This window comes from Temnothorax nylanderi, unplaced genomic scaffold (genome assembly GCF_030848795.1).
Source record: "Temnothorax nylanderi isolate EJ_2023f unplaced genomic scaffold, tnyl_v1.0 TNYL_tig0388_pilon, whole genome shotgun sequence".
NCBI lineage: Eukaryota > Metazoa > Arthropoda > Insecta > Hymenoptera > Formicidae > Temnothorax > Temnothorax nylanderi.
In genome coordinates this window covers 17,584-36,957 of record NW_027249450.1, presented here as the reverse complement: position 1 = coordinate 36,957, position 19,374 = coordinate 17,584, and the positions used below count along the sequence as shown (strand labels likewise).

Sequence of the window (19,374 nt, the reverse complement as noted above, 5' to 3'; positions counted from 1 at the left end):
GAATGATCCACTATCAAAACCTTTTTTGCAGTTTTTGAAATTTATTTTACCTATATTTAATAATTTAAATAGAGAAATGCAATCAACTTCTCCACAAATCTATCATTTAAGAACCAAAATTGTAGGAGTATATAAAACTATACTGGAGTGTTTTATAAGAAGAGACTTAATTGTAAACTGTGCAATTGAAAAAATTGATTACAAGAATCCACTTAATTTTGTTAAAATTGAGGACATTTATGTAGGTGCAGAAAACTGTGCTCTTCTGTCACGTCGCCCTGATAACGGAATAACAAAAGAACAAGAATATTTTTTCAGAACACGATGTTTAGATTTCTTAGTCGAAAGTATAAATCAGATCAATATCCGATTTGATTTCGCAAATGACGTTCTACTAAAACTGGAGTTGATCAATCCTGAAAATGTTAAAAAGGGCAGTTCGGATTCGATTATTCCCTTGGCAATGCATTTCCCAAATTTGTTAACAGAGGAGGATTATCAGAAGTTGGATTCAGAATGGCGGCTACTAAGAAACACTGAAATCCAGAATTTCAGCGACAATGGCGAAGAATTTTGGATTTCAGTACTGAAAATAAAATATAATGATGGCACGCCAATGTTTGGAACAGTCAGTAAGTTTGCTATTCAATTACTTTCTCTCCCTCACTCCTCCGCTAACGTCGAAAGACTATTTTCACAAATTAATCTAATAAAAACCGATTCAAGAAATTTGATTTCATCTGCTACTCTTTCTGGACTCTTACATACAAAAGAATACTTAAACGGTAAAGATTGCTACAACTTGCCTATATCAAAAGAGTTATTTAAACTACATTCTAATAATATGTATATGAAAGATAAAGACAGTGAAATATTAACTGACTCTGAGACTGAAGATTAAAGAAAAAAACACAAAATTACAGTAACATAACATTAATGTTATGTTACTGTTAATTTGTGTTTTCTGGGAAACTACGAGGTATATTTAACGAGGATTATTATACGTATATTGTAGGTATATTTTACGAGGTTTATTATAAGTATAAATTATAATTTCTTTTTTATTTACTATTGAGACTATTGAGTGTTGATTTGTTTTAGGTATTCGTATTACTTATAATTAAAACATTTTATTTCTATTAACTATCAGTTTCATGTCTTATATTATACGAAACTTATGAAATAAAAATCTACCGTTTTAAATTTCAAATCTACCGCTTTTTTGGCTTGCCATCTACCGTCCAATTTTTCAACCACCTGGCAACACTGCCGGTAACGCCATCCGTCAGTCGCCCTCCGAACGAAAGGATTTCGCGCCGCTCCCCCCGTCAACCCTTACCGCGAAGTCTCTCGCGACACGTATCGATCCTGTCATGCCGTGATCGCATGATCCCGGAAACGCAGGTGATTGGTCGATAGGCGTCGCGCAAAGGAAAGCTCCCGAAACACGAGAGTTCGCGTTCAGTAGCCAAAAGTACTCCGGTTCACGAGGTCGTATACCGTCGTGCTTCCGTTAACGTTTACTCCGGTTCACGCGGTCTCAAATATACCGTCGTGCATCCGAGGTTACTGCTCTGTCAGAGCACCGCTAATTATCGCGCCGTTCGTGCGTGCTGCAATTCGCTCTCGTCTCCACGAGCAGTGAACATTCGCGTATAAGTCACCCTGCGTGCCTCGCCATTGTGCGCTCGATCATCGTGATCGATTCGACTGTGAACATTCTCGCGTCTTGTGTTACGAACAAGTGCGACTGCAGTATAACGCCTCAAGTGCGTTCATCAAGTGCAAGCTACATTGCGCGTCTTAATTGCCAACGCCTCCGCGCTCTACGAACACTTTCGTATCACGTGACCAGCGCTCATCGAATCACGTGCGCGCCGAGTGTCGTGCTCAAATGAGAGCGCGTCAACCAGCATTTGTATTAACCTGACGATTAAACGATATTTGTGCTTTCCTCCCAAATCAAGTGTCTCATTCTAACCGCACGTCGGATCCCTGTCGGGGTCGACCCGGCATCTTACGCCAATTGGCGAACCGGAGTTACGCCCGGAAACCATAAAATTCGCCAACATAATTTCTGGTCCTTCGAGCCGGATCGGCGTGCTTGTTGTGATGAATGTTTAATGCTAGGTTAGCACAACCTTATCAGAAGGCTCGCACGCCAAGGCGGAATGACGGTCACAAACTTTGCAGTTGAAATGATGCAGATGTTCGGCGCGTTACAAGCTCGAACACGGTTGCGATCATCCGTACCCGACAGCTTAGTTGGATAGCTGTGTATAGCTCGGGATTCGGTAGCGAACTCAGCCCTAGCGCGGTACGCGAGAGCGGATGAGCAGGTTTCGGCGATCACGCAGGAGGTGCGTGATCAATAACGGCGAACGATTGGATCGGTGTTTTGAGACGAGGCGCGGTACGCGTGGCTTTAAGAATCTTAAACACAATAATAAGCGAATTAATAATAAGCGGTCGCGATACGCTGGGTAGAACGGTTGCCGAGACTTTCGAATACACGGCTATTCCCGAACATACCGCCCGCCTCGAATGTATAAAGAACATTCAAAATGCTTACGATTTAAATCTGGTGGTTATGCTAATGGTTTATACAACTATATACAAGAAGGTTATGCTAATGGTTTATACAACACGAATTCTTAAATGATACATAACTTATAATTAAGTGTATCGCTGAATACATACGATCGCTGTCAGGGGGTGGCTCCGCCCGCCGTGGCAGAATTCGTCGATTCTTCATGGTTAATCTCAACGGGGAGGAAACATAGTTTGACAATCGGTCGTCTGTACTCAGATCGATGCGTTTTTACAGTGACTACGCGAGTTAAGCCCTCATCTCCAGGATGACAAACGGTAATGCGACCTAGTTTCCATTGGCACGGAGGAACCAACGGGTTGCGCAAAAGAACAATTTGGTCGACTTTGGCCAATCGCTGGACGACGCGCCACTTAGGGCGTTGTTGAAGGGAATGCAAGTAGTCGTCCGACCACGACCTCCAAAAAACTTCGGTTAGTCGCTGGATCATTTGCCAGCGCGACAGCCTCGTTTCGTTGAGATCGAGCACGCTGGGCTCGGGAGGGGCGACAAGAGCGGTACCGACGAGGAAATGACCAGGCGTTAAAGCTTGATAATCATCAAGACTATCGGAAACGGGAGCAATGGGCCTGGAATTCAGGCAGGCCTCGATTTTACAGAGAAGCGTGGTCATTTTCTCAAACGTGAGCGTGTGGAGACCAATGCATCGTTTTAAATGATGTTTTACGCTCCTAACGCCGGCTTCCCACAGGCCGCCGAAATGAGGCGCAGCAGGAGGTAAAAAATGCCACTCAGTGTTGTCGGTTGCGAGTCAGTTTATATAATTCGGGTCGCGGATTGCTTGCGAGTGCGCTCGTGATAGTTCGCGATCGGCACCTTGAAAGGTCGTACCATTATCAGAGTACATGGCCTTTGGTAGCCCTCGGCGAGACACAAATCGTTGATACGCGGCCAGGAACGTTGCAGAGCTATAGTCACTGACAAGCTCTAAGTGAATGGCTTTGGTCGTTAAACAGACGAACAAGGCAATGTAGGCCTTGTGTGATTTGTGTCCTCGTCCGGGAGCTGTTCGGATAGCGATGGGACCTGCGTAGTCGACGCCGGTGTGTATAAAGGCTCGAACGGTACGGTTAACTCGGGCTTCCGGTAGATCCCCCATAAGTTCGATCGGTGTTTCGGCACGTTCACGTGTGCATCGGATGCACTTGTACAGAACAGAGCGAACGGTTGCTCGAGAACGGAGAATCCAAAACTCGCTCCGCAATGACGCGAGGGTGAGCTGGGGGCCGGCATGCAACGCTCGTAAGTGATGGTGTTCGATAAGGCGAGGCAACAACGGATGTGACCGCAGGACGATCGGATTTTTTGTCGTGCCGGGAAGGCAAGTGTGGCGAAGCCTGCCGCCCACGCGGATAAGGCCGTCGGGATCCAAATACGGATTGAGGGGGGAGAGCGGACTGGTTTTCGGCAAGGCTTTCGAGTTTTTTAGCGCTGCGAGTTCGTGGGGGAACATTTCAGCTTGCATGGTTTTGAGCCAGTAATGTTTAGCTCGTTGAATTTCGTCGGGTAACAAGCGTGCAGAATAGCCATCGATAGGCGGAATTGAGCGTCGTCTTAATAGGAACCGGTACAGATACGCGGTGATTCGGAGTAATTTAGGCCAGGACGAGAAACGCGACGAAAGATCCCAACTCGGTGTCGCATGAAGGGTATGAGCGGGTTGCTCTCGGCGCTCCTCGAGGGGGGTTCCTGGTGGTAATGGGGGGCACGTATTAGGCCAACATTCGGGTGGTTGGCGTAGCCACAAGGGACCGGACCACCATAAACGGTGAGATTGTAATGCGTCGGGAGCAATGCCGCGTGACGCGCAGTCCGCGGGATTATCTTGCGTTGGTACGTGACGCCATGACGCTTCTGGAAGCATGGATTGAATGGCGGAGACGCGATTGGCGATAAAGGTTTTCCATCGAGATGGAGATTGCTTCAGCCAGGCTAAAACAATCTGAGAGTCCGTCCAACAGCAAAACTCGAGATCTGGTAGCTGAAGAACGGTACGAACGTATTGGACCAAGTTTATGAGAAGATGCGCCGCTTTCAATTCCAGACGGAGAACACTTAGCGTTTTGAGTGGGGCTACTTTTGATTTGGCAATGACTAGCGAGACCGACACGGATCCGTCCACATGCACGAGACGAAGGTACACGGCAGCTGCGAATGCCTTCGTCGAGGCATCGCAAAAGCCATGAAGGGAGCAGTGCATAGTGTGCGGTCCATGTTCGGTCCAACGCGGTATCCTAAGCGCATTGAGACTAGGAAGTATTGTCTGGTATTTTGTCCAGTCGTTTAGCTGTTGGCTCGGAAGTTCCTCATCCCACTGGCATTTAAGCAACCACAACTGTTGCATAAATATTTTCGTAGTTATAGTGACGGGTGCGGCCCATCCTAATGGGTCAAAGAATTTCGCGATCGTCGAAAGGATCGTTCGTTTTGTTTTCGTTGGAGAAGAGGGTATGGAAACACGGAATTGGAAAACGTCGAGCAAGGGATTCCAGATGATTCCCAAGACCTTGATTTGCTCGTCGTCCTGAAGAACTTTGTGAGTAGCTAAGCCATGATCGGAAGGATCGATATCGGACAAAAGGTCGGATAAATTACTTGCCCATTCTCTAAGGCGAAAGCCGCCTTTATCAAGGATCGCGATTAATTGGTCACGGGTTTGACGAGCAAGTACGGGATCATCGGCGCCAAACGCGGCGCCGACATAGGTTTTGCGGCGTAAAACAAGAATCGCCAACGGAAACTCAGCTTCATGGTCAGTCGCTAGTTGCTCTAGGACGCGGAGAGCTAGGTACGGAGCGGCGGCAGTGCCGTAGGTGACCGTCACGAGGATATATTTCTTTAAAGGTTCGTCTGAGGAAGGTCGCCAAAAAATGCGCTGGTAGGTGATGTCGCGGTCATCGATCAAAATCTGTCGATACATTTTGCCTATGTCAGCGGTGTAAACGTACCGATGTTGACGAAACAGTATAATGACGGTAGGTAGCTCCTGTTGGAGCTTTGGCCCTATTAACATGTGGCTGTTCAGCGACGTGCCGTTAGTGGTTGGGGAAGAAACATTGAATACTACGCGCAAACGAGTGGTCGCACTGTCCTCTCGGGAGACGGCATGGTGCGGGATATAATACGATTGTGGTGGCGCAGCTTCATTGGGTGAGACTTTAATCATATGCCCTAGTAGCTCATATTCAGCGAGAAATTCACGATAGGCTGACGCTTGACTGGGATCTCGCTGGAGTCGGCGTTCCAATTGATGGAACCTCGATAGAGCAATAGCGCGGGACTCACCTAATGGTATAGGCGGTCCGGTTTTAAACGGTAGTCTTACGACATAACGTTCTTGCGGTGTACGGGAGTGAGTTGCCATGAAGTGCTCCTCACATTGGCGTTCCTCAGGGCTGAGATGAGCCTTCTGAGGTATCTCCTAGACTTCCCAAAATCGGCGGATGTCGAAATCAAGAGCTTCGTATAGATCACCGTGGAAGACGGATACGGACAAGAGTTCGCGCTTAGGAGGTGGTGCAATTGGACCGGAGATGATCCAACCGAGGGTTGTATTTTGCGCGGTAGGTTCGTGAATAGAACCCTTTCGAACACCGTCAAGCACGAGCATGCCGAATAAGTCGGCTCCAATAATTACGTCAATTGGATCGGGACTCATGGCTTCACTGTCGGCTAGGTTGAGCCCGGTAATGTGCTTCTATTGAGACGCCGTGTCGACTCGACTCGGAATATATTTGGTTAAAGACGGAAGAATGAGCGCGGTGGTCGAATAGGCAGGTCCATCGTGAGACGCAGGGGTGATCGTAATGTGAGCGGCGTGTCGCACAACCGACTGAATTTCGCCGATACCGGTAACGAAAACGGCGCGTCTAAGTTTTGGTAATCGAAGGCACTGAGCGAGCGATTCGGTCATCAAGGTTGACACAGAGCCTTGATCGAGCAGTGCCCGGACGGTAACGAAGCGACTGGAGCTTGAGTGTACGCGAACGCGGGCAGTGGCGAGCAAAATTTTAGAGTTTGGCGCCACGGTTTTAGAGACTAAATGCGCTGCGACCTCATCGGTTTTATTTTCGGTGTGAGCGAGGGTTGAACTGGGAAGCGATTCGGTCTCGACCGGCTTAGCGATATTCTCAAAATGTAATAACGAATGATGTCGTTTTTGACAGTGTCGACACGCGTAAGAGCTCGTACACTCTTTCACATGATGTTTGGTACTGAAACAATTCAGACAACGCTTATTTTTTCTAATAAAGTCGGAACGTTGGGATGGAGTTTGCTTTAAAAACGCGGGGCATTGATAGAGCAAATGATTTGCTTTGCATATAGAACATGCCAGCGGAACTGCGGAAGCGGAGTGAGACGCAAGCGATTTTTTCTTCGAGGTTTCCACAGATTTTTCCTTTGGCGATGGTAAGATCGCCTCTAATGCGCGAATACGTGACTCGAGAAATTGATCAAGTTCACGATAACGGGGGTAATCTATGGTGTCTCCGAGCTTGAGCTCCCAAGCCTTTCGCGACGATTGATCAAGGTTTTGAGCTACAAGAAAAACAAGCAAATCATCCCAATGTTCGACTTCTCGACCGAGATTCTTGAGAGCCTGCTGTGTTAGTTTGATCGCGGAGGTTCCGAAGATCTTTGGAGGTTTCTGCGGTAAGCGGCGGAAGATTGAAGAGATTTTGCAAATGAACGGTGATAAGGCGACGTTTGTTGTCATAACGAGACACGAGAATATTCCACGCGACCTCGAAATTCTGATCGGTAACCGCGAGATGGTCAAGCGCCTTACTTGCTTCCCCTTTTACACATGAGCACAAGTAGTGCATACGATCTACGTTAGACAAATTAGGTTCGCTGTAAACTAAAGATTTGAATCTGTCGCGGAAACTTTCCCACTTATCTGTACTCCCGTCGAAGGTCGGCATGCTGATCCTGGGAAGATGTGTCGTGGCACGGAACAGATCGGAGAGGCTGCTTCCGTCGCGTAGAGTGCCGAATGGATGGTCATCGTGACTGGCGAGAACGTCGGACATATAGTCGGCAGCTTCATTATAGTAGTCCTCGCAGGCGATGAAGTAGTTCTGGGTGAAGTAAAGATGCGAATTTCTTAGCTTCTCTTCGGCAAGGAACGAGATTTTGGCATGGAGTTCCTGGCATTTGGCGAACGTTTCTTTCAGCGTTGTAAGACGCTGTCGTGTAACGGCCGGAGTCATTTTGGCTTGACCGAGCTTCTTAAAGTTGGGCAACGCACGAGACACAGCATTCATATACTGGTCTTGCATGACCAGCAGCTCCTCAACGGTCGACATGGCGATACAACGATATTCTAATAATCGGTCCGTTAAAGTCACAAACAAGTTTTTCTTCTTGGCAGCGATCCGGCTCGAAGGACCAATATGTTTAATGCTAGGCTGGCACAGCCTTATCAGAAGGCTCGCACGCCAAGGCGGAATGACGGTCACAAACTTTGCAGTTGAAACTCAATTTTTATTAAAGAACTGAGGCGAGATGTTCGGCGCGTTACAAGCTCGAACACGGTTGCGATCATCCGTACCCGACAGCTTAGTTGGATAGCTGTGTATAGCTCGGGATTCGGTAGCGAACTCAGCCCTAGCGCGGTACGCGAGAGTGGATGAGCAGGTTTCGGCGATCACGCAGGAGGTGCGTGATCAATAACGGCGAACGATTGGATCGGTGTTTTGAGACGAGGCGCGGTACGCGTGGCTTTAAGAATCTTAAACACAATAATAAGCGAATTAATAATAAGCGGTCGCGATACGCTAGGTAAAACGGTTGCCGAGACTTTCGAATACACGGCTATTCCCGAACAATGAAGAATCATCTTCTGACGTAGACGTCGAAATGGATCAAGATAAAGATAAGGACGCGACTGAAATGACGCGACTAAAGAAAGAGAATCCAGAATTGCGGCGAAAACTCGCCGCAATTCAGTCGCCATCACAGCCACAGCTATCGAAAAACTCCGTGATACCGAACGCACAGCCGGAACCTTCACAGCCGAGACCTTCACAGCCGGAACCTTCACAGCCGGGACCTTCACAGCCGAGACCTTCACAGCCGGGACCTTCACAGCCGGGACCTTCACAGCCGGGACCTTCACAGCCGGCACCACCAGCAACGCCAGCACCGGCACAACCAGCAACGCCGGCACCGGCACCACCAGCGACGCTGGCAACTCCTCAACAGAAACGTAAGTACAATTAATCTATTAAAATACAGTTATGGTATTCAATTTTTTAGCGTTTTTGATTGAGCCAGGTTTTCTCACTCCGAGAGCGATTATTGACGTCACTTCGGCAAAGCTCGATTTGCCGATGTGACGTCAATCGCTCTTTGAGCGAACAAACCCGGCCCAGTCGAAAACGCTATTTTTTCTAAAATAAATTTCTGTTTGTTACAGCAAAGAGATGGCAAAGAACTGGGCGTAACCGTTACAACCCAAGAGGAAGGGGAAGAGGAGGAAGGGGAGGAGGGATGAAGATGTACACGCAAACCGTTTATTTATAATAAGTTTTGCGTATATGTCTTCATTCCTCCCCAACACGCACGCACGCACACACGCACGCACGCACGCGCGTACGGGAATGCGAACGGTGGCACATGCAAACGTAACTCGGTAATTTATCTCAATATTCACCGTTACGGCATTGATTATGTGCTCCGTCTTGAAATTCCTGTATCGCTGTAATTAAAAAAAAAAGTTCCTCTATACGCGGGTAACATGCGTTTTTGTATTTTAATAAGGTAATTTTAATGGACTGATAATCGATTAATATGCGTTTTAAGTTCAGTCGCGTCCGACCGTCGCGATTCTGTTTTGCTCGTGTAACTTTACGTTCGTGGTTGTGATGTAAACATTTAAGACTCACGGGAATGCGAACGGTGGCACATGTAAACGTAATTCGGTAATTTATCTCAACAATATTCAGCGTTACGGCATTGATTATGTGCTCCGTCTTGAAATTCCTGTATCGCTGTAATAAAAATGTTCCTCTATACGCGGTTATCATGCGTTTTTGTACTTTAATAAGGTAATTTTAAAATTAGAACGTACCTTCTACTAAAACACCCATGTACGGACCGCCCTGAAGAGCATTTCTCCGTTTGCAGGGTACTCTCGTAGAGTTGTTCACAATTTTTCTTTTTCTTTTTACGTTAGCAATTCTCGGCCGCGTCTGTAGTTATTACAGAGATTGTTCACATATGTAGTATTGAATATGTACTTAACTAAGGTATATTTTATAATAAACTTTTTCTGAAAAGCGAAATCTTTCTGTTTTCTGTCACGTAACGTGTGTAAGACAAGAAAGATAAATTAACTTGACGAAATAATTTATTTGAAGCATCGAAATTTCACACATCTTAAACCATTCATAAACGTACAAGATTTTACGTAATTATAAAGTACACTTCTACATATTGCATTCAATCCGAATATTATAATCCGATTAATGTGGCAAATTTTTTCCATGTTACTCCGCAGGGTATCTGCGAATTCTTCTAAAATGAATAAATTTAACAATACTATATACATTCTGCTGTTTTTAAAAAATTCAAGAATCAGTTATAAGTAGAAACCTAATGTAGACAAGTCCAATAATCTTTAAATGTTTCGTAGTTGAAAATCAAAGAAAAAATAAAGAAACTTAACGAAGAAGAGAATAATCAAATGCAATAGATTCGTGCATATCAAAATAAAATATAATTTGACTTTACTTTGATGAAATATAATGCATTGTACGTAACAAATACATTAACAATATAGATAAATATATTGTTCAAGGAGTAGGCAGGCGGCACGACGTTTAAAGAAATCACAAGACGATTTGGAGACAAGATTCACTTTCACATTTAATCTGTACACTATTTACATAAGTTAGGTAATAAACTGGCAATTGTCGTTGAGTAATAAACTGGCAATTGTCGTTGAGTGCGAACGAGAGGCACGGGCATCCGCGACGAACCGTGAATTGCGAAAAAGCTCCCGCCCGCGTTTTCGCTCCGCTTTTATAGTGGCCCGTTTCCAGACGTTTCTGGCGCTCAGTGGGGGCTCGCGCCCCTTGTCTCAGCGAACCCTCTAGAAGTGTCAAGCTGCCACATGTGACGAACGTGAGCAATGCGTCAATTAGTTCGCTGAGTCAAACGGCGCGGCCGCGATGGGAGGAGAGCGGCGCCGCACACGCGCGCCGCTCGGTGCTTGCGCGCGTAAGTTCAGGTGCCGCTACCTGTGGTCGCGCTAGTTACGCGGGTACACGTGGTTCCGCAACATCCCGCCCGCCCCGTTAATCTAACGGAATTGAACGCAGTCACGTCAGATGTCATCTCAAGTCGCGCGTAGCGTTGCGAGGGAATGACCGGCGCTGTCATTCATGCGAGGTATCGTGAGATGTGAACACAAGTGTAGGCAATCAATTACATGAGTGAAGTAGTCGTAAGTGTGTGGAACGATTCGCGCTTCTTAGCGGGTGGTTTCCCGTTCTTGCGTCGAGTATGTTCCCGACCTCTGAGCCGCTGCGACGGTAGGTATGCATCAGAGAAAGGGAGTGACAAATGCACGCGGGCGTCACGACACGCGGCCGAGTTTTAATAAGCGAATTGTCGCTGGAATGAGCTGTTGAGTTTAGAAAGGTACTAGAGAGACGGGAAATCCGCACGTCACTCGCGAGGGTTGTCGTCCGGGTAAGGTAGGAGGACGAGTTTCGTCACGGGCCGTGTGAACTCCGACGTGGCGGTCTTGACGGTGACGACCGGGTCAGCCCATCGTCACCCGGATGGATGTTGGTGATCCGTGCCAAGGGCCATTTAGTTGGCGGCGTGGCTTCGCTGCGAATGAGGCACAGGCGCCCGACGGTGACTTCCTGGTTGCGCTTCCACCATTTTGGCCGCTGGGTGAGTGTGTGGATGTATTCCTTTGACCACCGGTCCCAGAAGTGGTCTCTCATTTTTTGCAATAATTGCCACCGCGTCAAGTGATTGTCCTTGGTTTCTAGGAGCGACGGTTCTGGAACAGCAACGACAGCGGAACCTACAAGAAAGTGGCCAGGGGTTAGTGCGTTGATGTCGTCAGGGTCGTCTGACAATGCTTGAATGGGCCGGGAGTTCAAGCACGCCTCGATTTGAGCCAGGAGCGTGGATAGCTCCTCAAAGGTCAACGTTGAGTCTCCCACCACCCTTCGCAGGTGGTGCTTCACTGACTTGACCGCTGCCTCCCAGATTCCGCCAAAGTGCGAAGCCGCCGGCGGATTGAAGCGCCATTGGACATGGTCTGCGGCCACTGAGGAGCAAATGCGGCGGGCCTCCACACTGCTGGCCTTGAAGAGGGCTCTGAGCTGTGAGTCAGCGCCTACAAAATTAGTGCCGCAGTCGGAGTACATCACCTGGCAGAGGCCCCGTCGGGAGACGAAGCGCTTAAACGCCGCAATGAAGCCCTCAGAGAAGTAGTCGGAGACGACATCCAAGTGAACCGCCTTCGTGCTCAGGCACACGAATATGACGAGGAACGCCTTTAGCGCTTTGTTTCCGCGCCCCTTCGAGGTCCGCACCATGACGGGGCCCGCGTAGTCCACTCCGGTGTGTTGGAACGGGCGTGAGGGAGTGACCCTTGGTTGAGGTAGGTCGCCCATCAGCTGGTGTGGTGGTGCCGCCCGCCATCGTACGCACGGAAGACAGCGATGGATATGACGCTTCACCGCGGCGCGCCCCTTCGGGATCCAGAACTTTTGTCTCAGGGCGCTCAACGTGAGTTGTACGCCGAAATGGAGCACTCTCCGGTGACAGGCTTCAATGATCAGCTTGGTGAGGTGCGAAGCGACTGGCAGGATGATCGGGTGCCTCTCGTCGTAGGCCAGCACGGCATGTTTCAGACGCCCGCCCACTCGTAGGACGCCCTTTGGGTCGACAAACGGCTGCAGTTTCGCCAGGGAAGTTCGATGCTTCAGCGGCCTTTGTTGTGTGCCATTCGTTAATTCTGCCTTGTAATTTTCAGCTTGAACCTTGCGGATCCAGGCCAAGAGTGCGGCGTCGAGCTCGTCCGTCGTCAGAGTCCAGTCACCTCGGCTGGTCGTCTCTCGTGACCCCTCCCGCTCTGCCGGGCATCGCGCCCGGAGAGCTCGTCGACACCAAGCGGTAATGCGGAGCAGTCTGGCTAGCGAGGAGTAGCGCATCAGAAACTCAGGCTCTGTTTCCGTTAAAGTTCCGGTCGCCACGTGGCTCGTGCGTTGTTCTGGCATGCCGTCGGTGTTGGTAGGACTGACCGACGTCGGCCATGGTCCGGCCGTGGTAGTGAGCCATGGAGGTCCTCGCCACCACAACTCGTGATCCACCAGTTGTCGTGGAGCCAGGCCACGGGAGGCGCAGTCAGCGGGGTTGTCCTTTCCCGCCACGTGAGGCCATCGCGCCGAGGGGAGCGTGACCTGGATGTTCGTTACGCGGTTGGCCACGAAAGTTTTCCACCGCGCCGGGTGAGACTTGATCCAGGCGAGGACCACCTCGGAGTCGGAATACAAGTGGGCAGGGACTGTCAGCTGTAACACAGTAAGTGCATGTTCGCTGAGTTTTGTTAGGAGATACGCCGCGCAAAGTTCCAATCTGGCTAACGAGATTTTCTTCAGTGGCGCGACCTTCGTCTTCGCGCAAACGAGGGTAGTGACCACGCCGTTCTCTGTTTCAGCGCGCAGGTACAGTACCGCCGCATACGCCCGCTCGGACGCGTCCGCGAAACCGTGTAGTTCGAGCAGGCTCCCAGGCGGCCCGTGCTTTAGCCAACGTGGGATGCGCAGGTTTTCTAAGACCGGCAACTCCTGGTGGAAGGCCCGCCAGCGGTCGGCCTCCTCGTCAGGCATTGGAGTGTCCCACTCAAGCCCCTGCATCCATGCCGTCTGGATGAACAGCTTGGCCCGAATCACCACCGGGGCGAGCCAGCCCAGCGGGTCGAATAGCTGTGCCGTAAGAGATAGCACTGTTCGCTTGGTGGCCAACGGCGTTTCTCGCGCTTTGATGAAGAAGGAGAAGTCATCTCTTGTTGGATTCCAGAGAACGCCGAGTAAGGATTGGGACTCCTGGCATTGCCAAGGTCGCTGGGTACCCTGGAGCCGGTCTTCCGGTGGAATGCCCTTTAGCAGCGCCGCGTCGTTTGCAGCCCACTTCTTCAGCGGGAAGCCGCCCGCCTTGCAGATGTCTATGAGCTTATCCCGCTTTTTGAGGGCCTTGGTGAGCGTGGAGGCCCCCGCAGTGACGTCGTCGACGTACGTGTCCTCTTCTAGTGTCTCGGCGCCGTCCGGGAACCGGGCTCTTTTATCTTTGGCAAGCTGTTTCAGCGTGCGGATGGCGAGGAACGGAGCACACGCCTGGCCGTATGTGATCGTGTTTAGAATGTATTCGAGGATGGTCAGTTGAGGATCGTCTTGCCATACAATCCGTTGAAGGTCACGGTCCTCCGGATGCACCAGGATCTGGCGGTACATTTTGACGATGTCGGTGACGAAAACGAACAGATGCCACCGCCACCGGAGTAGGATGTCCGCTAGAGCCGGCAGGAGATTGGGTCCTACCAGCAGATGGTCGTTCAACGACGCTCCCGAGGGCAATGAAGAGGAGCCGTGATTTGTCACCCGAACTAGTTCACAACCCGAAGATTTGTCGTGGTGCTCGCTGCCTTGATCACGCCATGGTGTGGTAGGTAGCATACCCTTTGGGGAGCACACTCGCGTGGGTCAACGGGTGTCATGTGTAGCAGTGACTCATAATCCCGCATGAATTGCACGTATTGCTGTTGCAGCTCGGCATCACGCTGGAATCGTGCCTCCATGCGGAACAGTGAGCGAACGGCAGTGTGACGCGTCCCCGAGAAATCTGGCAATGGGCTTCTCAGAGGCAACCGCACGGTGTACCTGCCGTCGGAGGAGCGAGAGTGAGTAGTGACGAACAGGTCCTCGCACGCCTGCTCGTCCGGAGAGAGTGGAGCCGCGGCTCGCGGCAGCTCCTCCTGTTCCCAAAAGAGCCTCACCATTCTCGTGAGCTCGTCGTCGTATGCGCAGTGGTGGACGGTGGCTCGTGCCGGCGGGTTATCGGCATCCGCAATGCCCGAGATGAGCCAGCTTAATGAGGTTTCCTGCGCCACAGGTTCTCGAGGGCCGCCTTTCCGAACGCCTTCCAGCAGGATGGCCGAGAAGACCTCCGCACCAAGCAGCAGCTCAATGGGCTCGTTGGAGGCATACTCTGGATCGGCCAAGGTCAGGCCTGTCAGGTGGGCCCACGTTCTCTCCTTGACCTCCTTCGCCCCCGCATATGCCGTCAACCGAGGTAGGACCAGCGCCTGCACGGAAATCTTGGCGCCCCCCGCGGCAGGTGAGATCTCGACATTCACGGCCCCGCGCGAGACGCCGGTCTGTAGCCCGCCGATGCCGAAAATTCTGACCCTCGTGGCCACCCGTGTCAGACGGAGACGCTGTGCGAGAGACTCGGACGCGAACGAGGCTTCGGAGCCTTGATCCACCAACGCACGGACGGAATGGAACGCGCCGAACCGGTCGATTATCCGCACTCGGGCTGTCGCGAGGATGATGGTCGGTCCCGAGGTTATCCGGGGTTGCGCCGCATGTGCCGTCGTGGCGGGGGAGATCTCCTTGACCGCTCGGTACGCGTCGTGCAACGAGGAGCGATGTTTCTCGCCGCAAACGGAGCAGGTGCGCTTGGAAGGGCACTCGGCCACGCGGTGTTTACCGAGGCAATTGAAACACAAGTTATTGGCATCGACAACTTGTTTTCGCTCATTAGCAGTTTTCGCTTTGTAGGTCGCGCACACCATAACAAAGTGATTCTCGTTACATGCGGGGCATGAGCTCTTGGATTTTTCCTTATTGCCCGCATGATGGACGCGCGCGGTTCGCGGAGTGGCTTCGGACTTCGTCGCGTTGCCCTCACTCTTGACGCCCTGGACGGCCTCCAGGGTGTGCAGACGGCGCTCGAGGAACTGCTTAAGCGCCGTGTAATTCGGGGGGACGGTTGTATCGCTCAGCGAATCCTCCCAATCGCGCCGCGACCGGGCGTCGAGCATGTCCGCCGCGAGAAACACGAACAAGTCCTCTGAGCTCGCAATAGGTCTACCGATCCCCTCGAGCGCCCCAACCGTGCTCGTCACTCGATGGTATAACTTTCGCAGGTCGGACGCGGACTCACCCTTCATCTTCGCGAATGATGTGAACGTGGAGTAGATGGATCTCACCAACAGCCGCTTGTTCTCGTAGAACTCCTGCAGTGCTATCCAAGCCCGCCCGAAGTTCTCCGCGGTGGTGGGGATGTTCTTAACCAGCTGCTCCGCTTCTCCTTTCAGACACGCCTTCAGGTAGTGGAGCTTTTCCACGTCAGTGACGGCCCCATCGCGGCCGATGAGGGACACGAAAAGATCACGGAATGAAGGCCAATCCTCGTACCTCCCGGTGAAGCTCGGAAGCTGGATGCGCGGTAGAGTCGTCTTGGGACCAGCGGTGTCTCCTGGCACGGGTTTGCACTCCTTCGCTCTGGGCAGGTTCTTCTCCACGTCGAGCAGCACCGATCGTTGGTATACGTACACGTTTTCGGCCTGCTCGAACAGGTCCTCCTTCACGTAAGAGTGATCAATGAGTTCCTTTGCATAGTCACCAAGGAGGACTTCGTGGTTCTGCGCGAACTTCTCCCACTTGGAGTCGAGCACCTTGAGAGACGAGGAAATGAGCGCCCGTGTGATCTTGGCTGCGCCCGTCTTCTTCAAGTTGTCGTACGTGCGAGTCATGCGCGCGTACAATTCCTGTTGTGCCGCTATTAACTTCTCCATTTTCTGTTCTCTTTAGAGTTACCTCGCGCGGTCGAAGAGGCCTCTTGACCAGTGAGAAATTGCCGGACAGAGCAGATCCGGCTCGAAGGACCAAATGTTCAAGAAGTAGGCAGGCGGCACGACGTTTAAAGAAATCACAAGACGATTTGGAGACAAGATTCACTTTCACATTAAATCTGTACACTATTTACATAAGTTAGGTAATAAACTGGCAATTGTCGTTGAGTAATAAACTGGCAATTGTCGTTGAGTGCGAACGAGAGGCACGGGCATCCGCGACGAACCGTGAATTGCGAAAAAGCTCCCGCCCGCGTTTTCGCTCCGCTTTTATAGTGGCCCGTTTCCAGACGTTTCTGGCGCTCAGTGGGGGCTCGCGCCCCTTGTCTCAGCGAACCCTCTAGAAGTGTCAAGCTGCCACATGTGACGAACGTGAGCAATGCGTCAATTAGTTCGCTGAGTCAAACGGCGCGGCCGCGATGGGAGGAGAGCGGCGCCGCACACGCGCGCCGCTCGGTGCTTGCGCGCGTAAGTTCAGGTGCCGCTACCTGTGGTCGCGCTAGTTACGCGGGTACACGTGGTTCCGCAACATATATATATATTTGTATATGTGTTATATGTCTATGTGTATATGTTACAGTCAAAACCCGAATTTACTAGTAAATTCTAGTTTTAACTAAGCCAGCTCGGCAATTCGCGTTCTAACTAAAATAATTTAGTTAAAACTAGAATTGACTGATTGCTCTTAGTGAATTCGCGTTTTAACTGAAATAATTCAGTTAAAACTAGAATTAACCGACCGCTTTAGTAAATTCGCGTTTTAACTAAAATAATTTAGTTAAAACTAGAATTGACTGATTGCTCTTAGTGAATTCGCGTTCTGCATAACTTGCATGTACTTTAAATTATAAAGCGAGGTCCACGCTGCCTACCGGCGGAGGTGGGTGCGGGAGGAGGTGCCGAAAGCCCCCCTTGCACCCCCCCCCCCGCGTGTGTGTGTGTGTGTGTGTGTGTGTGTGTGTGTGTGAGTGACGCGCTTTAAAAGTATTTAAGTGTTTAAAGCGCGTCACTAACCTATGTTACGAAATAAGTTACAAAACCAATATAACCTGACCGCAATAATAATAAACATCATCAATCAGCATTATTTCAATATAATTATAATGCAAGAATCTTAATTTTTATTTAGTGAATATTATACATATGTTACGCCCAAACACCGAAATCGCTCAGTGAGCGAAAAGAACATCCACAACGCGTTGTGGACGGTGCTGATCATCCAAAGACCGAAATGAGATATTTTTTCGGTGTGTGGTTGTTTTTATTATCCACAACGCGATGTGTGCATTTGAGAAACGCCCACGACGCGTTCTGCATAACTTGCATGTACTTTAAATTATAAAGCGAGGTCCACGCTGCCTACCGGCGGAGGTGGGTGCGGGAGGGGGGGCCGAAGGCCCCCCTCTTGCACCCCCACGCGCGCGTGTGTGTGTGTGTGTGTGTGTGTGTGTGTGTGTGTGTGTGTGTGTGTGTGTGTGAGTGACGCGCTTTAAAAGTATTTAAGTGTTTAAAGCGCCCCACTGACCTACGTGGGTTAGATGACGCGCTTTACAAGTTTTCAAGTGTATAAAGCGCCCCACTGACCTACGTGGGTTAGATGACACGCTTTAAACACTTAAATACTTTTAAAGCGCGTCACTCACACACACACACACACACACACACACGTGGGTGGGTGCAAGGGGTGGCCTTCGCCCCCCTCCCGCACCCACCTCCGCCGGTAGGCAGCGTGGACCTCGCTTTATAATTTAAAGTACATGCAAGTTATGCAGAACGCGTCGTGGACGTTTCTCAAATGCACACATCGCGTTGTGGATAATAAAAACAACCACACCGAAAAAATATCTCATTTCGGTCTTTGGATAATCAGCACCGTCCACAACGCGTTGTGGATGTTTTTTTCGCTCACTGAGCGATTTCGGTGTTTGGGAGTAACACATAATGTATAGCATTGCCGATTAAGGGATTTCGCGTTTTGACTGTAAGAGAAACATGTTAGACCGCGAATTTACTAAAGCGGTCGGTTAATTCTAGTTTTAACTGAATTATTTCAGTTAAAACGCGAATTCACTAACAAGGGAACGGTCGGGGGTGTCCGAGACCGATTTGGATGCGCTTTGGATATGTTGTTGAGCATCAAAAAATATTAGAATCGTATTTTTTTTTTGCGGCTTATCTCGACGTTTAGGGGTTGAAACAACCCCTCGAAAATAACGGATTTTATAGTTTTTAGCTAATATCTTCGAAAATATAAGGCGTATGAAAAAAAGTTTGGTACAAAAGGTTTATGGCTTTTTGTGCTCTTTACAATGGCGTAATCAGATTTTTCAAATTTGTCACATTTTTTAATTTAACCCCACCCCCACCTATTATTTTTGCCAAATATAACAATTTTTCCAACGCAAATTTAAGAGCGTCAAATGCCAAATACATCCATGTGTATTTTTATTATGATACCATTATTAGATTTTTGGCATGACGAGATGATATGTGGTATAGGCGTCGCGCTGTAGGTAGGTGTTGCGTTATTTCTGTTCAAGTTGCTCCGTACGCTTAAAAATTTCCATTTCAACTCCGGGATGACCGAAAGCGCTGATGCGAAGGCCAGCGCAAGGCTATTTCGAGAGTCCTGGACTAGCAACGGAATGTAGACTCCGATATTATAAATACCACCGCCGAATTGTAAGATCGAGCGGGCAGTCGCAAATTTGAACGTGCGTCACATTAACCGCTACAATAATACACTATCCCAATTATAACTCCGGGACAACCGAAAGCGCTGATGCGAAGGTCAGCACTAGGCGCTGACAGCGAGGAGTTTACGCTATTTCGATAGCGTTAGCACGAAAATAAATAAGCAGGAAGTCCGGAAGGT

General features: G+C 49.7%; 3 protein-coding genes across 3 annotated transcripts; all 3 read right to left on the bottom strand.

Annotated features, from left to right (window-relative positions):
- Positions 1–3,362: 3,362 nt before the first annotated feature.
- LOC139782107 (uncharacterized) lies at positions 3,363–5,975 on the bottom strand. Its single transcript, XM_071721060.1, has one exon. The coding sequence runs from the start codon at positions 5,973–5,975 to the stop codon at positions 3,363–3,365; it is 2,613 nt and encodes an 870-aa protein (XP_071577161.1).
- Positions 5,976–11,334: 5,359 nt separating this feature from the next.
- LOC139782106 (uncharacterized) lies at positions 11,335–14,094 on the bottom strand. Its single transcript, XM_071721059.1, has one exon. The coding sequence runs from the start codon at positions 14,092–14,094 to the stop codon at positions 11,335–11,337; it is 2,760 nt and encodes a 919-aa protein (XP_071577160.1).
- Positions 14,095–14,246: 152 nt separating this feature from the next.
- Positions 14,247–16,442, bottom strand: LOC139782105 (uncharacterized). The gene has a single exon (XM_071721058.1). The coding sequence runs from the start codon at positions 16,440–16,442 to the stop codon at positions 14,247–14,249; it is 2,196 nt and encodes a 731-aa protein (XP_071577159.1).
- Between the last annotated feature and the right edge of the window lie 2,932 nt (positions 16,443–19,374).

Bases quoted from the DNA above. Each gene is read 5' to 3' on its own strand.
- LOC139782107 (XM_071721060.1), bottom strand. From the start codon at position 5,975: ATGGCAACTCACTCCCGTACACCGCAAGAACGTTATGTCGTAAGACTA.
- LOC139782106 (XM_071721059.1), bottom strand. From the start codon at position 14,094: ATGTACCGCCAGATCCTGGTGCATCCGGAGGACCGTGACCTTCAACGG.
- LOC139782105 (XM_071721058.1), bottom strand. From the start codon at position 16,442: ATGGAGAAGTTAATAGCGGCACAACAGGAATTGTACGCGCGCATGACT.